The following is a 16477-nucleotide window of genomic DNA, read 5'->3' as shown; positions in this document are numbered from 1 at the left end:
CAGTAGAAAATCATACACTATTTGGTTTATCTTAGAGGTCATTTTCTCCAGAAGTTCAACCTTTCTTTGTATGAAACGTATTTGACATTGTTAATTGAAAAACTTTTTGAAATTTTGAATAATTAATTCCATTTTGAAAATTAAAATTTCTTGTTCAAATTGAATTCTTATAAATTCTTTCAAATATGATACTCCATTACAGAATTACAATACAGTGAAGAAAATGTTATTGGACATTAATGCAACCTATATGCTTCATTTCAAGTATATTAGAAAATTAATTAACAGGTGAGCTCTGCTGGAAACACTATCTAGTAAAGATTTGGTTTTATGGATATATGCCTATAAAATAACAATGTTCAAGTAAACAGCAACCAAGGTTTTGGTGTTTTAGAGGTATCCAATAACTGCATGACTTCACTGTAGCATCTCAGAGGACGCTCCAATCTAATCCATCCCTGGTCAAAGTTGTGAGGGTCTAAGATCTTTTCTTCTGCCCCTTTTGGTGCTGTTTCACTGAAAAATCCTCTGAGCCCTCTTTTACCAGTGGAAGTCTTACCACCATACAAGTGGTAATAATGTTTAAAAAAAAAATTCCGAATAGTAATTTCTTCTAAATTTATTTACACTATATTTTACAAGGTGATCTTTTGATACTTTTAGCGGGTTGTGGCAATGGTGTGTGCAGCAGTCTGCTTCCAGTTTATATTTGCTGCTGAAAACAGTAGGGCCAAGAGGAAACCCTGGTCATGGACACCTAGCTGGGTTTCCAAGAAACTCTAGATACCCTGCACGGGACTATTCTTGACTGTATCTTTTCAGTTGCAGGCTGCTGAGCATACACTGAAGTTTTATAGTGCAACAGTTCAAGTGTGCTTGTGCTAGTGAAGGGGGCTGGGGTGAGTGCAGGCAGTGGTCAGCTCCAGAACCATCTTCCAAATTTCCCACTTTCTAAGGATTTCTATTATTTTAAAGTCCCAAGAACCTTTTTAAAGAATTTTCCTTTTGAATGGATCCGGGCTTCAATAACTTTGAGTCTTGAGCCATGTGTCTTAAAAAACATAATTCCATTTCAGCATTTAACTAGCAGCACCAACATACTGATCATTCATTGACTCTTCCCTAATTTAGGACCTTCTGTCTTTTCTTCTTCATTAGACTGTTGGTGTATACGTGTTTTAACCTTGTAAACTGCCTCAAGATTTTGAAGTACAGTTTTTTTTTTTCTTGGTCATAAAAAATAAACTCAAATGAGCTAATGATGAAAAAAAATCTACACTGAGCTACACCATGTCTAGGAAAGAACAAACTCACTGATAGAAAAACGCATCCCTCCTTCCTTTCATTTAAGCCTGTTTCTTTCTATGTAAGATCTGAATTAGGTGAGAAGTGCGATAGGTGGGTATTGTGCTAGTAGGTACCGCCAGCCCTGAGTGTACAGCCCTTAGGAAAAAAATGTGCCTTCCCTGAACATCATCCAGCTCAGTTCTTTGTTTCTGTTCTCTCCGGGTTCCCTGTGTCCGACGCAGCTACCTAAATACCCCTGTCCCCTGCACAGTCGCTGGCTAGTGCCTGCACTCCACCCCAGTCCGCGCCGCCGCAGTGCGCACCGGAGGCTTTGGGCTGGTGCTCGCCGCCCGCGCACAGGAGGCGCGCTTACTAAGACTAGCGCAGTTTCCCAGCGCGGTGCCCGCCCCGCATCATCCTGCAGGCTCCCTCCCATCGCTGACCGCAGCCCCAGGCCCCGCCATGGGGAATGTGCCCTCCGCGGTGAAGCATTGCCTCAGCTATCAGCAGCTTCTCCGGGAGCATCTCTGGATCGGGGATTCAGTGGCAGGGGCGCTCGACTCGGCGCAGGTACCACCTCGCGGCCTAGGGTGTTCCCACCCTCATGCACACTGCCAGATGGCCTCTCTCTTACCGACCTCTTAGTGCCCTCTTCTCCTTTTATGTCATCTCTGTGCCCCTTTTTGCGGCAGTCCTGCCTGTTGGGCTGTGCCCCTTAAAAGGTTTCCCATCATCTCTGCTGTGAACCAGGATACTCGTTGCTACAGGTGAAACCCAGCAAAATCTCTATCCGTGACAATTGATAGGTCATCTAAAGGAAATGATTATTTCTGTGTTTTTCTTGGACGGGATGCATTATCTAATGTAATTTAAATACACAGACATTTTTTTCAAGGACATTAACCTTATTCTAATTTCCCTCCTTAATATTGTGTAACAAAGATGACAAATGTGTCACAACATAAGGCAGAAAAAGAAAGAAAGCCAACACAGAGGTTAGGAAGACATAGTAGGAAAAAATTATCCATCGGATCATTAATTGTCCCTGATGTACCTATGCATCAACAAGCTCCAGCAATCTTGAATAACAGTGTAAATAATGGCTATTGCAACTAAAATTTATTCCCACATTATTCCTGAAAGCCCATGTAAAGATAATAGTCTTTATCTACATAGTATCTACATAATAATAATTCAATACACTCTCAACAAAAGAATTAGATGAAGAAAAAGTATATAAATAAATTTACTTTTAAAAAAAAGTAAAAAGCTTAAAATTTATAAAAACTTAAAATTTATAACTTAAAAAGCTTAAAATTTATAACTTCACAAAATGTTAAATAATAGTAATAATTGTGGATAAATATTAAAACATGTTAAAATGGAAGGACCCTAATGAGGGCTTAGGTATTATTATCATTTTTTTTTTATTTACAGGTGCTGAATACAACAGTAATCCCAATTCATCTTGTGAACTAAATAATAACTGGTATTATTGTAATATTTTAGTGGATAAGCATCATTTTGCTACATGGCATTAAATCAACTATTCTAATATTAATTTTTCTATGATGTTTTCTCAGTTTAGTAGAACAATATGTGCAATTATAATCTTTATAAGTAGGAATTTTGCAATTGTGGATTCATAAAAAGACTCTCTGTTCCTCATTCCTTAAAAGAGGGCCAGGGCCTTCTAACTCAAAACCTGTTGGTGTCAGTGGTAGAGGGGAGGGCGATCCTTGATCTCACAGGTTTACTGGTTTGTTTAATTTTGTTGAATTTTCCTATATTCATCTTACATTCTATTATTATTTTTTTGTACCAGGGGTTGAATCCAGGGGTACTTTACCACTGAACCACACCCCCAGCTCTTTTAAATTTTTGTTTTGAGATAGAATCTCGTTAACTGGTTTAGGGCCTTGATAAGTTGCTGAGGCTGGCTTTCAACTTGTGATCTTCCTGCCTCAGCCTCCTGAGCTGCTTGAATTATAAGCATGCACTATTGTGCCTAGCTCCTACATTCTGTTTTAAGCTTTCTATTATAACTTTGTTAACGTTCTTAACTTCTCTGTTCAGTCTGCACGATAATCAGAAATTCTTCACATTTATTTCTCAAGTTTGAGACAATATGACTTGGCTTTTATTGCTGGTGAAACTTATATTTCCCTGTCTCCCTTTATGTTCTGATTTATGCATTTTGTGGGAAAGCCCACAACAGGGTAAAATTGATAAAAGATAAACTACTTTGGCTAAATAAATAAATGTCTACTTTGCTCTATTTGACACAGAAGCAATGCATTGACAATGACTAGGATTGCTGATGAAGAAATACCATGAAATAAAAGGGATTCTGGGACTCCCATCAGCCCAATGTAGACTTCTTGTTCCTCTATGCAGAAATAGCTAAACCCTCTCTAAATATCTAAATATTTCCTTTTTACCCTCCAACCATTCTGTCAGGGAAACTCCTATGCATCCCAAGAATATAGCTTAAAAGTTACTTCTTTTGTCCAACAGTTTATGAATAATTTTCTTTTTGTTTCAATTCTGTTGAACTGTAAGGTTTTTTTTTGTTTGTTTGTTTGTTTTTTTATGTCTCTTCTTATTTGAACTCACAGCAGCACTGATACCTGACACTTGGAATTATCTCCTTCCCGGGCTTCTCTTGTAACAAACCTTTACTGCCTTAAGCCCTGCCTCTCTGGTTCCTCAATTTCCTTGGCAGGCTGAGCAGCCTTTATTTGCCTGGTTCCTCATGAATTATCTGTATTTTTCCCAGAGCTTCTTAACCATGTTCAGAGTTTCACTTATTATTTGATTGTATGTGTCTTGCATATTTATATTCCCATCTTTCCCTTGAGCTGCAATCCTGATGTTCAACTACTCACTTGATATCACTACTTGAATCTCTCAAAAGCAATTAAAACTCGAAATTTCCAAAATTGTATTCATGTTCTACTTCTTCCAGCCTTCAGCCTTCTGTAACATGCCCTACTGCATGGAGGGCCATCACAATTCATTCAGTTATTCCAAGGCACAAACCAAAAGCTCCTTTTCCTTCATTTTCCTCACACCCAGGGTATCACAGAGCCCGGCAATTTTCCATGTTGAAATTCCTTCAAATGCACCTGATTTTGCAAGTTTGCTGCTACCACCAATTTTTATTATCATGCATATGAATTATTGGATTGTTCAAGTTGTCTTTTATTTTCCATGCATCCCTCAATCCACTGTCTATATAAATGAGAAATGGTCATTATTACAAATAGAATAATACTATCCCCCTATTTCACAGCCACCTTTCAATCATCATTTCTTTTGGAATGGACAACACATTTTTTTTTTAAATGCACTCTCTGAAGCTTCTCTTTTCATTGCATCACTCACCAACATCATCTTAAACTCTTCTCTCTTGTTCTTGCCACTTTAGCCACAGTGGCCTTCTTTGAGTTCTCCATAAATCATGTTTCTTTTGGAAACATGGTATTTGCTTGTTTTTCACTCTCCTAGAAAAATTCTTTCAACTAATTAGTTTCTATTCAACCTTCAGCTATCAATTTGAATGTTACTTTCTCATGAAATATTTCCCAAACTCTCAAGGTCTGTAGTCTGTTTTATATTTTCATTGCATAGTGACCTGTTTATTATGTATAATATGGCTTATATATCTGTTTTAGCATTATTTGATGTTTAATCTCCTGGCCAGACATTAAGTGCAATAAGAGCAAGGAAACAATTCATCACTCCATTCTCAGTACCTAATGGAGTATCTGGTTACAGATTTGATGTCCAAGAAGTACTCACTGAGGGAACAAATGACTGTTAAATCTACTAGGCCATAAGCATCATATACTTCTGAAATTCTTAACATTTGTTCAGAGTCTAAAACTATGATTGGCACATTGTAGTACCATAATAAATATTTGTTAAATTGTTAAAATTAACAATCGTTAAATTAGTGAAAATCAATAAGAATTAGAACATGTAGAGTTTGCTCAAAGTGTAGATGGATATTGTCATTGTTTAAACTTTTCATTGCATAGAAATATTACCTTTCTTTATGTAGTCTGACCCTTACATTGCATAAAGTTTAGCAATTTAGAGACCAGTAAAGGAAAGGCTTACTCTACCATGGGTCCATTAATTCACTTCTTTGGGTCAAAGTATATTTGCTAATGAAAATAGTTTTTCAGAAAATTCTCTTGATAGACTTAAGAGGTTAAATTTGCTCAATCTGTGCCTAAAGCTATTTCTTGGGACCTGGTTTATTTTTCATACTTGTCTACACTTGTCTCTGTCAAAATGGGTATAATGAAGCTGGTTTAACTGGTTTGTTATAACATTTTGATTAAATTTCAGGTTCTTGGTTTAGTAATATCTCTTCGATTTTCAAGTACTGCTTAAACAGTAATGAATCTCCTCAATATTAATATACCTTGCTTCAACCACACCAACAAATTTCTAAGACCTAAATTCTAGCACAGTGTTTCAAACCTATTATATTTCTAAAAGTAAAATTTTAGATTATATGAGGTTGACTTTAGTGTTATTCACATTTGATTTTGATCCTTCATGTTTACTGTCAGTAAAAATCATAATTCAAAGTATGGAATTTAATCTGAATATATTATAATTTTGCTTAAATTTAATGAAAGAGCAATGTAATTATATACTTTTAGATTACAACCTTGTAGCTGTTAGTAAATATATTAAGTACCTTATGATTATTGGGGATCAATTTTAAGATAGGAAACAAACTACTATCCCACTGTTTGTTTTCTATTTATTTCGTACATTCTTTCTTCCTTCACCCTTTTTATTTTTTATTTTTTGGTATATCTTAAATACTTAAGTTTTAATATTTAGTTTTTCTCCTTCATTAGCATTTAGCTAAATGCTATTTGTATTATACTCTTAATTGCTAACTATATCAACACACAACCTAGATTTGTTAAAATATAATACAAAGTAGTACTAATATAACTTATTAAAATGAAAATATACCACAATAATTCTATTTACTGCCTTCTGATTTTTATTTTCATTGTCATATATATTCATTCTCTATATAGTATATTTACAAAACATGTATCCAGTTAATATCTATTTATATTTGTGTGCATATTTCCTTTTCCTTTGCTTTTCCTTCATTTTTCATCTCTATTCTTACTTTCCTTCAATCATAAATATTTTCTTCAATGTTTTCTTTAGTAAAAAGCCTACTAGTGATTTATTTCAGTTATTATTTGAAATAATGCATGCACATGTGTATAACTACACACAGATATATAAAATGTTCATAACTGTAAATGAACATTCATATACACATATATCCTATATAAAGAACTAAAATACATGACAGCAGTGCAAAGCTGCAAACAATACAATTAGGTACTTTCCCTACTTTTTGTTAATAGTGTACTTTTCATTCTTTGTTTTGGTTTCTAAGTGTATAGTATGATATGTCTAGGTTTAGTTTTTTTCTATCTGCCTAGGTAAGAGTTTGTAGCACTTCTTAGATCCATGACTTAATGGTTGTTGGCTTTCTTACATTAATTGTTGTGTTCTGCAGCATTTCTTTTTTCTTCATGGTCAGTCTGAATATTTTCTTTTCACTTATATTTCCTTTCACTAATCCCCTCTTCAGCTTTGTCTAGTTTATTGGTAATCTAATATATTGAATTTTTAATTTTAATGATTGTATATTGTAGTTAAAGCATTTCTCTGAGATTTCTAATGTTAGACTTTACTTCTCTGACACAACTCTATATTATCATGATTTCTAAATATCTATCAGAATCACTTTAAATTCCATTGCTAACTTCAATATCTAGGTTTTTAGTCAATCTGTCACATGCATTTTCCCTCCTGTTATGCTTATTAAATTTAGATTGTATATTAGACATCTGGTATGAACTATGACATGGTTTGAGGCTTTAAATGATACTGACTTTCTCAAGAAAATTTTTTTTTTTCTTTTTGGCAAGCAGTAAATGTATGTTTAATTATCTTAAATCAACAAAGTGCTTAGCTTGTATGAGGTTGGGTCTAATTCATTGGCTAAGGCTTGACTTTTCCCATTCACCCTTGCTTTTAGTTTGTAGCCTTTCAGATGTCCTAGTTAAAACCTAGGGTTTTTACTAGAATCTCTGCTCCCTGATAGGAACTGAACTCAAAATATTGGCTACATTGGAATGTTTTGATACATTGTAGAATATTAAAATAAGATTAAACATTTCCATAAACTGAAAAGTGATCATTTCTTTATTATGAAAACTTTAAAATCTTTAATCTAGTTTTTGAAATGCACAGTTCATTATTGTTATCCACAATCCCCTATTGTGCAACAACAGAACTTCTTGTAGTAACTGTAAGGTAGTACTGTTTTTTCATCTCTTTCAATCTTATATTTATATTATTGGAAATAATATATGGGAGATAACTAAAGAGAATCTGTTCTTTTTTGATTATTTCACATTCTTTGGTGAAATAAGGTATGTTACCAAGAGAATGAGTCTCAGCAGTCTCATGGTGCCTGATTCTTTGAGTGTCTCAGTATCAGCCAAGTCCTGGATTTATTCCATTTTAAGAGAAATCCTCATCTCTCTAACATGAGGATTCTAACATGAGATCTTGGTGCCACCTTTTATTAGAATTGATTTATATGCACTTTTGAAAAAAGTTGTAGATCAAGGCAAGTCACATTTTGATTCCTGAAGGGAAATGTCTACCTTATGCATGCTGAGACCAAGGCCAGAAACCCTGGGGCTTATGGCTTAGTCTTTGTGCCATTAGGAAGTTTGCTCCTTGATGTTTTATAAAAGCTATAGCCATTTGTATCCTCCTCATCTTTTATTTCTTAATCAGTTAAGATTTGTTATTTTGTGTGAGTTTCCTATTCTAAGGACTTTTATAACTGTACAGCTACTACTATTTAATTCTCAATATATTTCTGGCACTGCACAGTTACTAAACATGCAATAACTCATTTAATCCTCACAATAATACTTTTTAAAGATTTAGTAAATGTGGCCCATAAAGTTTAAATAACTTGCTTATGGCAAGCAGCTAGTAAAAAGCAGAGCTAGGATTTGAACTCAGGCAGCTCTGATTCCAGAGCCTGTAGCATTCACCACTACTCCAGTGCTTTCTTTTCTGTTGACAGGAATCACCTGAGGTGTTTATTAAATATGCTGGAAATTCTGATTCAGCTGCTCTGAGTTGGAATCCAACTGTCTTTGTTTTTAACTTCACCCATTTGTGGAAAACACTGTGCTGGATGCCTCTGCCACCCTCTACCTACCCTTGTATCTGCTGTCGGAGTCTGCTGTCATATCATGTTTCCTCTCATCTGTCTTTCCAGAACTCCTGGCTCCTACCCATGAGAAAAAAAGAAAAAAAAAAAAAAAAAAAGACTGCTGTGAGTTTTGACTTCCCCTCTGTCCTCTTTGAGGTTGAGACTAGAGTTCAGCCTGGAATAGAATTGCATTGGATACAAGAGGAAAAACAACTTGGTTTCCAATAAATTTCCTGTTCCCTTCAATCTTCAATACTTTCTGTCCTTGGATTTCTGTTGGCTCCTGTGTTCCTTGCTTTCTCTTATTCCAGCTGGCTTTCACATCCTTCCCTCCCCCCTACTCTGTGCTCTTGTTTTTTCATTAGCTCTGAGCTCCTCCAAGTTTTCTGGCTTTCTTTATGCTTATTCACTCTGTGCTGTAACTTTCCCTGACCCTTTCTTCTCTCCTCTTCTACCCCCTTGCACATATAACTTTTAGTTCTGTTTCTTTTTATTACCCCTAATCAACCAAGGAGCTAGACTGCATGGACCCATAACTTTATGGGTCACTGTCATATAACACATGGTCTTTAAAAGAGATAAAACAAAATGATATATTAGAGAACTATCACTTAAACAGAAAAAATGCTTACTCAAAAGTGATTGTCCAGCCTGCTTGAAGCCTTAATAAGAAAAGCAATGTTTAGAATACTATCTTCCTACCAGTTTTCTGACTACTGTTAACCTAAATAGGTAATGCAATTACTGCCCAGGTGAGCTGAATTTAACTTCTGGAAATACTTTGTTTGGTTGACAGTACACTTAAAATGTAGGTCTATACAAATGTCTTTAAAACAGGTCTTGCCCTCTCTCTCTTCATGTACCAGGCTGTCTTAGACATCAAGGTAACCCTTCTGTGCTCACGATTAGCTTTTGCGATCCTTAATGGACAGTGACATGGGACTATTTGAGTAAGGTCATCTAGGACATTTCTGAATATTGACATATTTTTCAACAATGCAGAGCTTAAACATAATCATTTACCTGGCAAGAAACTGTTTTTAAATCACCAGGAGTTTGCCATCTTAGTGATCAGAATTCAGATGTAAATAAATACTCAAGTGTTTAAAATTTCTTCTCTTGGATCTAACTGTGTTTATAAGTCAATTCATATGCTATTTTCTTACAGAGACAATATTGGGGAGGGAATCTTATTCCCAATATATTCATTCTGAAACCAGGCTTTATATGAAAAGAGTTACACATGAAGGTGATGTTTAGAATTATCATGTTCATGGATGTTTATAATTTTTAACTGTTATTTTTTATATAATTTACACGAATGCCAAGTAATAAGATTAGTGATTAGAAGGGCTTTCTAAAAAAAATACATAAACAAGGCTGTGAGTGTAGTGTAATGGTAGAGCATTTTCCTAGCATGTGTGATGTCCTGGGTTCAATCCCCAGCAACACGCACACACACACACACACACACACAGAGCTATGGTTATTTGGCAGTGATGAAGGGACTAGAGCTCTGTTAGGCACATGGTTTTGATAGGAGTAGCTGGGTGGTGAGGACCATTATGGGAGATATGCAAAGTTTTAGGGCAAATAAAGCCAGTAGAGCTTCTATCCCAAGGACATTGCCTTGGCTACATTTTTATTCTTCATTCCTATGTTTCTTCAAAAGTTAATTTTTCCCATTCTGCTTTTTATTTGAGTCATTTTTTCCTCTACAATTCTTTCTTGCAATTAACCTAAAAGCACAAAGCTGTAAACTTGTTTTAATCCAGTGCATGGGAAGATAGTGAAAACAAGAGTAGTCTTTGTGGGAGAGGTGAATTTGAGGGTCAAATGAGATTTGGATAGGTAGAAGGTATTTCTGGTCAGAATAACCTGATTGAAGATTTATGTACAGGATTAATAGAGTTGAATCATGAAGAGTTATTCCTTCAAATACACACACACACACACACACACATGCAGGCACACAAACACACAGTATGTATAGGTGTAGAGATATCAATCTCTGTGTACATTCATCTATCTAATCTACCATCTCTTAAAAAAGTGTAAAGCCCCATAATCTTAAAAGTTGCTACATTATTTTTTTTTCAATTTGATTTGAGGATTGATGCTAGTTCACTTTTTGTAAGTGTTGAAACTGTGTTTCTCTTGTATACTTCACCTTTCCTCTGCCCCCAATAGTTATTATACAGTGATTAGTAGAGCCATCCTTGTTATCCCTACCGAATATGGCTAAATAGATTGGAATATCTCTTTATTAAGTATATAAAAGTTGTATGGATGGATTGAGGGCTCAGCTATATTTTATGTTCCTTTTTGTTATTCAGAGAATGTAAATATTTATACCCTTATTAAATGCTTGTTCAAGTAAAGAGTTGCATATGATAAATATATCAAACATCCATGATATCTACATCAGTTGAATTTAGCCAACTCAACTGCCTTTTAATTGGCAAAAATATATGGATTTAATTTCATGAAAAGTATTATTGCCATTATTATTATGGTGCTGAGAATCCAAGGATTGTTTTTAGAGTATTAGCATCAGTAGTTTTAGCTCTTTATTATTTTTCATGTTGGACTAGAATATCAATTTTGAAATTCTGGTACTCTAGGGAGTTAAAAAATCTTTTTCCTTTTTTTTTTTTTGCTACCCTGGTAAATGAAAGAGAAATTAAAATCTATCTTTTAAATCATTTCCCATATCTGTGCTTCTATTGGGTTAATTCACACAGTGCACAATGTGCATCTTCAGGACTCTCCATTTTACAGGAGTAGAAACGCCAAGGGGTATAATGATCCCCTTGGGTTTAAGCAGCTTCTCTGTTGCAGTGTCTAAGCTATGGTCTCTGGTTTTGGATTCCGTATTTGGACTCGGTCTCCCACTGATAGTGAGCGCGTCAAATGTCACCTTCAGCTTGTAACTTTCCAAGTCATGCTTCCTTGGATTTGTGAAATAAGGGAAATACAGATGGCAGGAAACTTCGACTATATAAAAACTTCTTTAATGCAAGTTTTACTCTATGAAATCAGCATTTCAGAAAGTCTTTTTAGTGAACTTTATTAACAAGCAGTGGGGTCTAGGAAGCTTGGCAAACACCGAGGCAGGAAACCCCAAAGAGAACATGTCTGTCAGACGTCTTTCCTTTTGGGGTTTCCTTCCAAATGTTTTTGGATTTTAAAGGAAGTAGAGTGGCTCTTTGCCACCACGTTCCTACATCTGTAACCCACTGGGTGTACAGAGTCTGGCGTTCACTTTTAAATTCTTCACTCAATCTGTATTTATTTTGCTGTGAAATAGAAGCTGATCATAGGTTAATGTCAGAGTCAAAATATGAATCTTATTTTTGTTAGACACAATTTCTACTTTTTTGAGAATTTTGATATAAGGGCCGAGAATTTTCTAATTTTTTTTAAAGGATATGGGACAGTTCTAATCTTACATTTTACAAAAAGTTGTGGACCTGGTCAGACGTTAAAACTGAGAGTAATTTGGTACTCTCTTTGCCTAGATTTTAGGGTTGTGTTCAAAAGATATTTCCAAGTCCTTTTGGAGAAACAGATGTAGTTATTCAGGGTTTCACTCGTGAATGTCTGTGATCACTTAACCCCCATTCCCTTATGACAAGATTTTAATATTTAATTTTATATAATTCTGCTGAATGGATGCTTTAGCAAATATTGAAAGGAAAAGTTGAACTAGAGGAGATGGTTCATAAAGCTAACAGAAATACTCATCCCCAGAGAACTAGATCTCTTAAATATGAAGAAAGTATACAGATGTTGACTTTTTAATGTGAAAGATATAGCAATAGTTTATTAAATAGAGTGTCAATTGTTTGTCTTAATCAAAATGCATTATTTAGGGGAAGTAAGAGTATTTTGTCATACTTGCTCCAGATTTGCAACTGCCTTGTCACATGGAACAAATCAAAGAATTTATGTGATGCAAAATGCAGTTAACTGTTAATACAATATTATTAGGGAGAATTTTAGAAATTACATAATAATAATAATATCAACTACTCTTTATCAGGTAACAAACTTTTTTCTGAACTGTTTTAGTTCTGCAAAGACCATCTGTCATTCTCACTTTCAAAATGAGGAAAGGGAAGTTCAGAGTTGATGGTTCATTCCCTAGACACTCACCTGTTGGAGGTACTGAACTTGAATCTATGTCTGGTTCTAAAGTCTGTATTTTTTCCCCACATCATGCCAGTCTATCAACCAGTAGGAACTTCAGTTATAAGAACAAAAATGGTACTCATATTAAAATAACTTTTTTTCTTTTAACATACTAGTGAAGTTCTAGATGAAGTGATTAGTTTAAGAAGTCATACTGAAGTCCTTTACAAATGCTTAGGATGTTGTAGCCCATGTTCCATTTTTAATTCATTTTGAGACCAGCATTTGCAACCTAAGATGGAAGGAGCACAAATAAGTCACCTCTATTTTAGACACAGATTATTCCAACTTATTCAAATGATCCCACAGTTCCTTGTAACCTTTCATGACTTTCTTCTTTCACCCTTTAGATGCTACTCTACCAACTCTCCTTCTCTCCCCACCCACAGGCAAATAGCTTTATAGGATATTTCTGTTACATACATCTTCAGTAAGTAGCTTAAACTTGGGAAAAGTACAGTTGACTCAAAGTCATCAAGAAAAGTCAGATTTTATTAAATATATTATTGCATTTATACCAGATATTGAGCATGTAGACTTCTTCATATGCATGTTGAAAAGTCAAAAAAAAAAAAAAAAACAAAAAAACTTCTTTTGGAAAATCTATTGGTTTCATTTTAACCATGGAATATTCTTGTCCCTAAGAGGCCATTCAAAACCATAATGTATACAGCAAAACCACACCATAGTGAAGTAAATGGAATGAGAAAGGTTTTATTCACCTAACAGATACAGAAGTACTATTGTGATATTTTGAATGGTCTTTATTAATCAGACATTAATTATGTGAAGCATAGAAAACAATAGTTTTCAGTCATTTGTCACTAAAATATAAAAGTAAGATAATAAAACAAATTGTTCATGATTGATTATAGAATAAAAAATATAATATCTGAGAAAGAAAATACAATGACAAGACAGTTATTCTAAAACATGCAACCATTCCCTGAGATAAAAACTTCAGTGTACTTCCACATGGAAAATGAGGAGGTGCAGGAACTCCAAGCCAATCAAAGAGTGAAGAACAATGCACTGTCATGACCCTTTGCTGTCCTTCCATTTCTGCTCAGTATTTCTAGAAACTGCTGAAAATGCAGAATGTCAGGACAGCCAGGAGTTCCTTATTCCCTATTTCAATAGCTTCACATTTGTCTTCTCCAAAGAAGCAGCTGTCTCTGATGCCACACCATGGTCCTCACACGAAGCCACAGCCTTTAATACTTGATGTCACCTCTCCATGTTGTATAAAGGCAAGAGCAGGAGAAGCCAAGCCACCTCTTCTCAAGCTATTAGGAAGGGAGGATAAAAATATGATCCTTATTATTAATTTTATTGTTAGTTCCTACTTAGCTAGTTTTGATATAATCACATGTAAAACTTGGTACTGGCTTATTTAGTTACTCAGACTTCATGTTAAATTTCTTCTGACTTCAAATTCCTAGTGTAGTTGGAGACATTTTCTTTTAGTCAGTAGGGACAGTAGAAAGTGGACACTGAGAACATTTCCATTAAGTTTAAAATATATAAAATGGGCTGACATATGCTGTAAAATAATGATATTTTATCAATTCTCAGGAAGTAAAAAAAAATAAGTCTGGAAAGTTAAATTTATGCATAAACAATAAAGTATAATTTTATATGCAATGGAAATTATAGGAACTGAAAATCAGAAAAAAAATAACATACAGCTTTGTTGTTTGTATTACTGTTGTGGCAGAGCATAATTACATTTGGTCTATAGGGTGCGTGTTTTATATTTTACATTTTGGTTTCAATATTCCCCCTCCCTAGCACATATCAATACCATTTAGATCACTAATTTATAAATTGTAAGTTATCCGCAACTAAAAATTTGAACACTGTTCAAGTGTTTATAAATTTTAATTGCTGTAGTTTTCATAAGGAAAGTACAAAAACTAAAGCAACTAATGACTCATAAAACCAGAGAAATTTATGGCTCATAATTTTTTTCTTATAAATAAATATGAATTTATTAACATATATATCTCCACTGAAATTGATACCATTACATCCGACCTTTGAGAGTGTGTGAATGCCTTCTTGTATGTAGATTTATGTTTATGAATATATGTATGTGTATATTTGTCACTGTTCCGTCAATAGTGATATATCAAAGCATATTTTAGTTTTAGAGTTACAGCACTCAGGGTAAATATTGAGTTGACTATTCTGTAGATCCTGTAACATTTGAGGACATTTGTGTATGAGATCAATATAGTAAGAACTGAGAGGGACCACTGAAAATAGGGTGGGTAGGAGCAGGCATTGTTTGGATGGAATCTCTGTTGTGCTTGCTGTGTCTGTTCCATCTGTTCTGTAGTTGATGGCTTAACCTATTTTTCTGCCATTTGTGAGTGTCCTGTTACTTCAAAACATTATTTCAAATAAGCTTTCAAATAATAATTTTAAGTTACTTGATTTGCTATTAAAGGACTTTGGACGATAGGAACTACTTTCACCATTTTTTTGACCAATTCTGTGTAAGACAACCATTGATACTTCAATCTCTTTCTTCCACATGAATTGAACAGATTCCTAAAGACAGGGGTGTGGAGGAGGCAAATGATTGTGAGACTTTCCCTGAACTATCATTTCCCATTCCTTCAAAGCCTTCAGCATTAAAAATAGTGTCTCTGTGAATATGTGTGTATGTTCATTTATGTGTGTGTGTGTGTCTTTCTTTCAGTACCCTCTAATATATGTAGATGCTCCTAGTATTGATTTATAAAACATCACTAGAAATTTAAAGAGGGAAAGAAGAAAAATGTTGAAATGACTTGTGAACTTTGTAGGAAGAAATTAGAAATTGTTATTGCAACTGTGCAATTAGAATAATACTGATATAAAAATTGGAATCTAAATGTTTAAGCAGTGCTACATTATATTGATAGAGGAATTTTATTGCTTTTCCAGTTAATGGTGATGGACTGTTATTTAAACATAATCATACAAAATTTTTTTAAAAAAATGGTTTAAGCCAGAACTCTAGTTCTCAAACTGTGGTCCTCAGATCATCAGCACCACCACCATCTGTGAGCTGATTAGAAATGCAAATTCATGGACCCAGACTGACCTAATGAATCATTATCTCTGGAGATGATCCCAGGAAGCTGCTTTAACAAGTTCTACAGGGGATTCAAATTTGAGAACCACTGATCTAAAAAGCCCATGACTAAAGGCTATTATGATGTATACAGGAAACAGCTGGGAATTAGGAGGCTGTTTGTAGGGGCCTTATTTTCTTATTTCTTAAAAGGAAGCTTCACTGGCTTCACTAACAGATTGTAGGACAAATAAGATAGAAGTTTTATAATATAACATAATTTAGTTATGTTCAGAGTTCTTATTAATGTCAACATCTTCTGGTAAAATTTACATACTATTTGTTTAGAGTAAACAGTTTATTTAGGATGATTTAGTTTATTTGATAAACTAAATAATAACTGATGAAATCAACTATTTACATACAGAATAAAATTAAACTTTTTAAATTACCTGGTAAATTGTGCAGAGATTGATTTCCCCAATAGAGATTTAGTTTACAATAGGAAGGTACAAAGACTACTAAGTCACTGCATGTACCTGTTTGTTAACTATTTCTTTGAGGGAAAATTGCTATAGTTCACTATGATTTATTTTTTAATAGAAATTGAAAAGAAGAACATTGATTTATTGCCT

General features: G+C 34.4%; 1 protein-coding gene across 1 annotated transcript in view; it reads left to right on the top strand.

Moving 5' to 3' along the window:
• Positions 1-1601: 1601 nt before the first annotated feature.
• The window catches only part of Hmgcll1 (3-hydroxymethyl-3-methylglutaryl-CoA lyase like 1), a 133623-nt gene continuing 118747 nt past the window's right edge, over positions 1602-16477 (top strand). Inside the window, exon 1 of the mRNA XM_048805735.1 lies at positions 1602-1857. Coding sequence (XP_048661692.1) covers positions 1750-1857 — 108 coding nt within the window. The 5' untranslated portion in view covers positions 1602-1749. The remainder of the gene's footprint in view (positions 1858-16477) is intronic.

Source organism: Marmota marmota, unplaced genomic scaffold (assembly GCF_001458135.2).
Source record: "Marmota marmota marmota unplaced genomic scaffold, marMar, whole genome shotgun sequence".
Lineage (NCBI taxonomy): Eukaryota > Metazoa > Chordata > Mammalia > Rodentia > Sciuridae > Marmota > Marmota marmota.
This window is presented reverse-complemented; position numbering and strand designations above follow the sequence as displayed.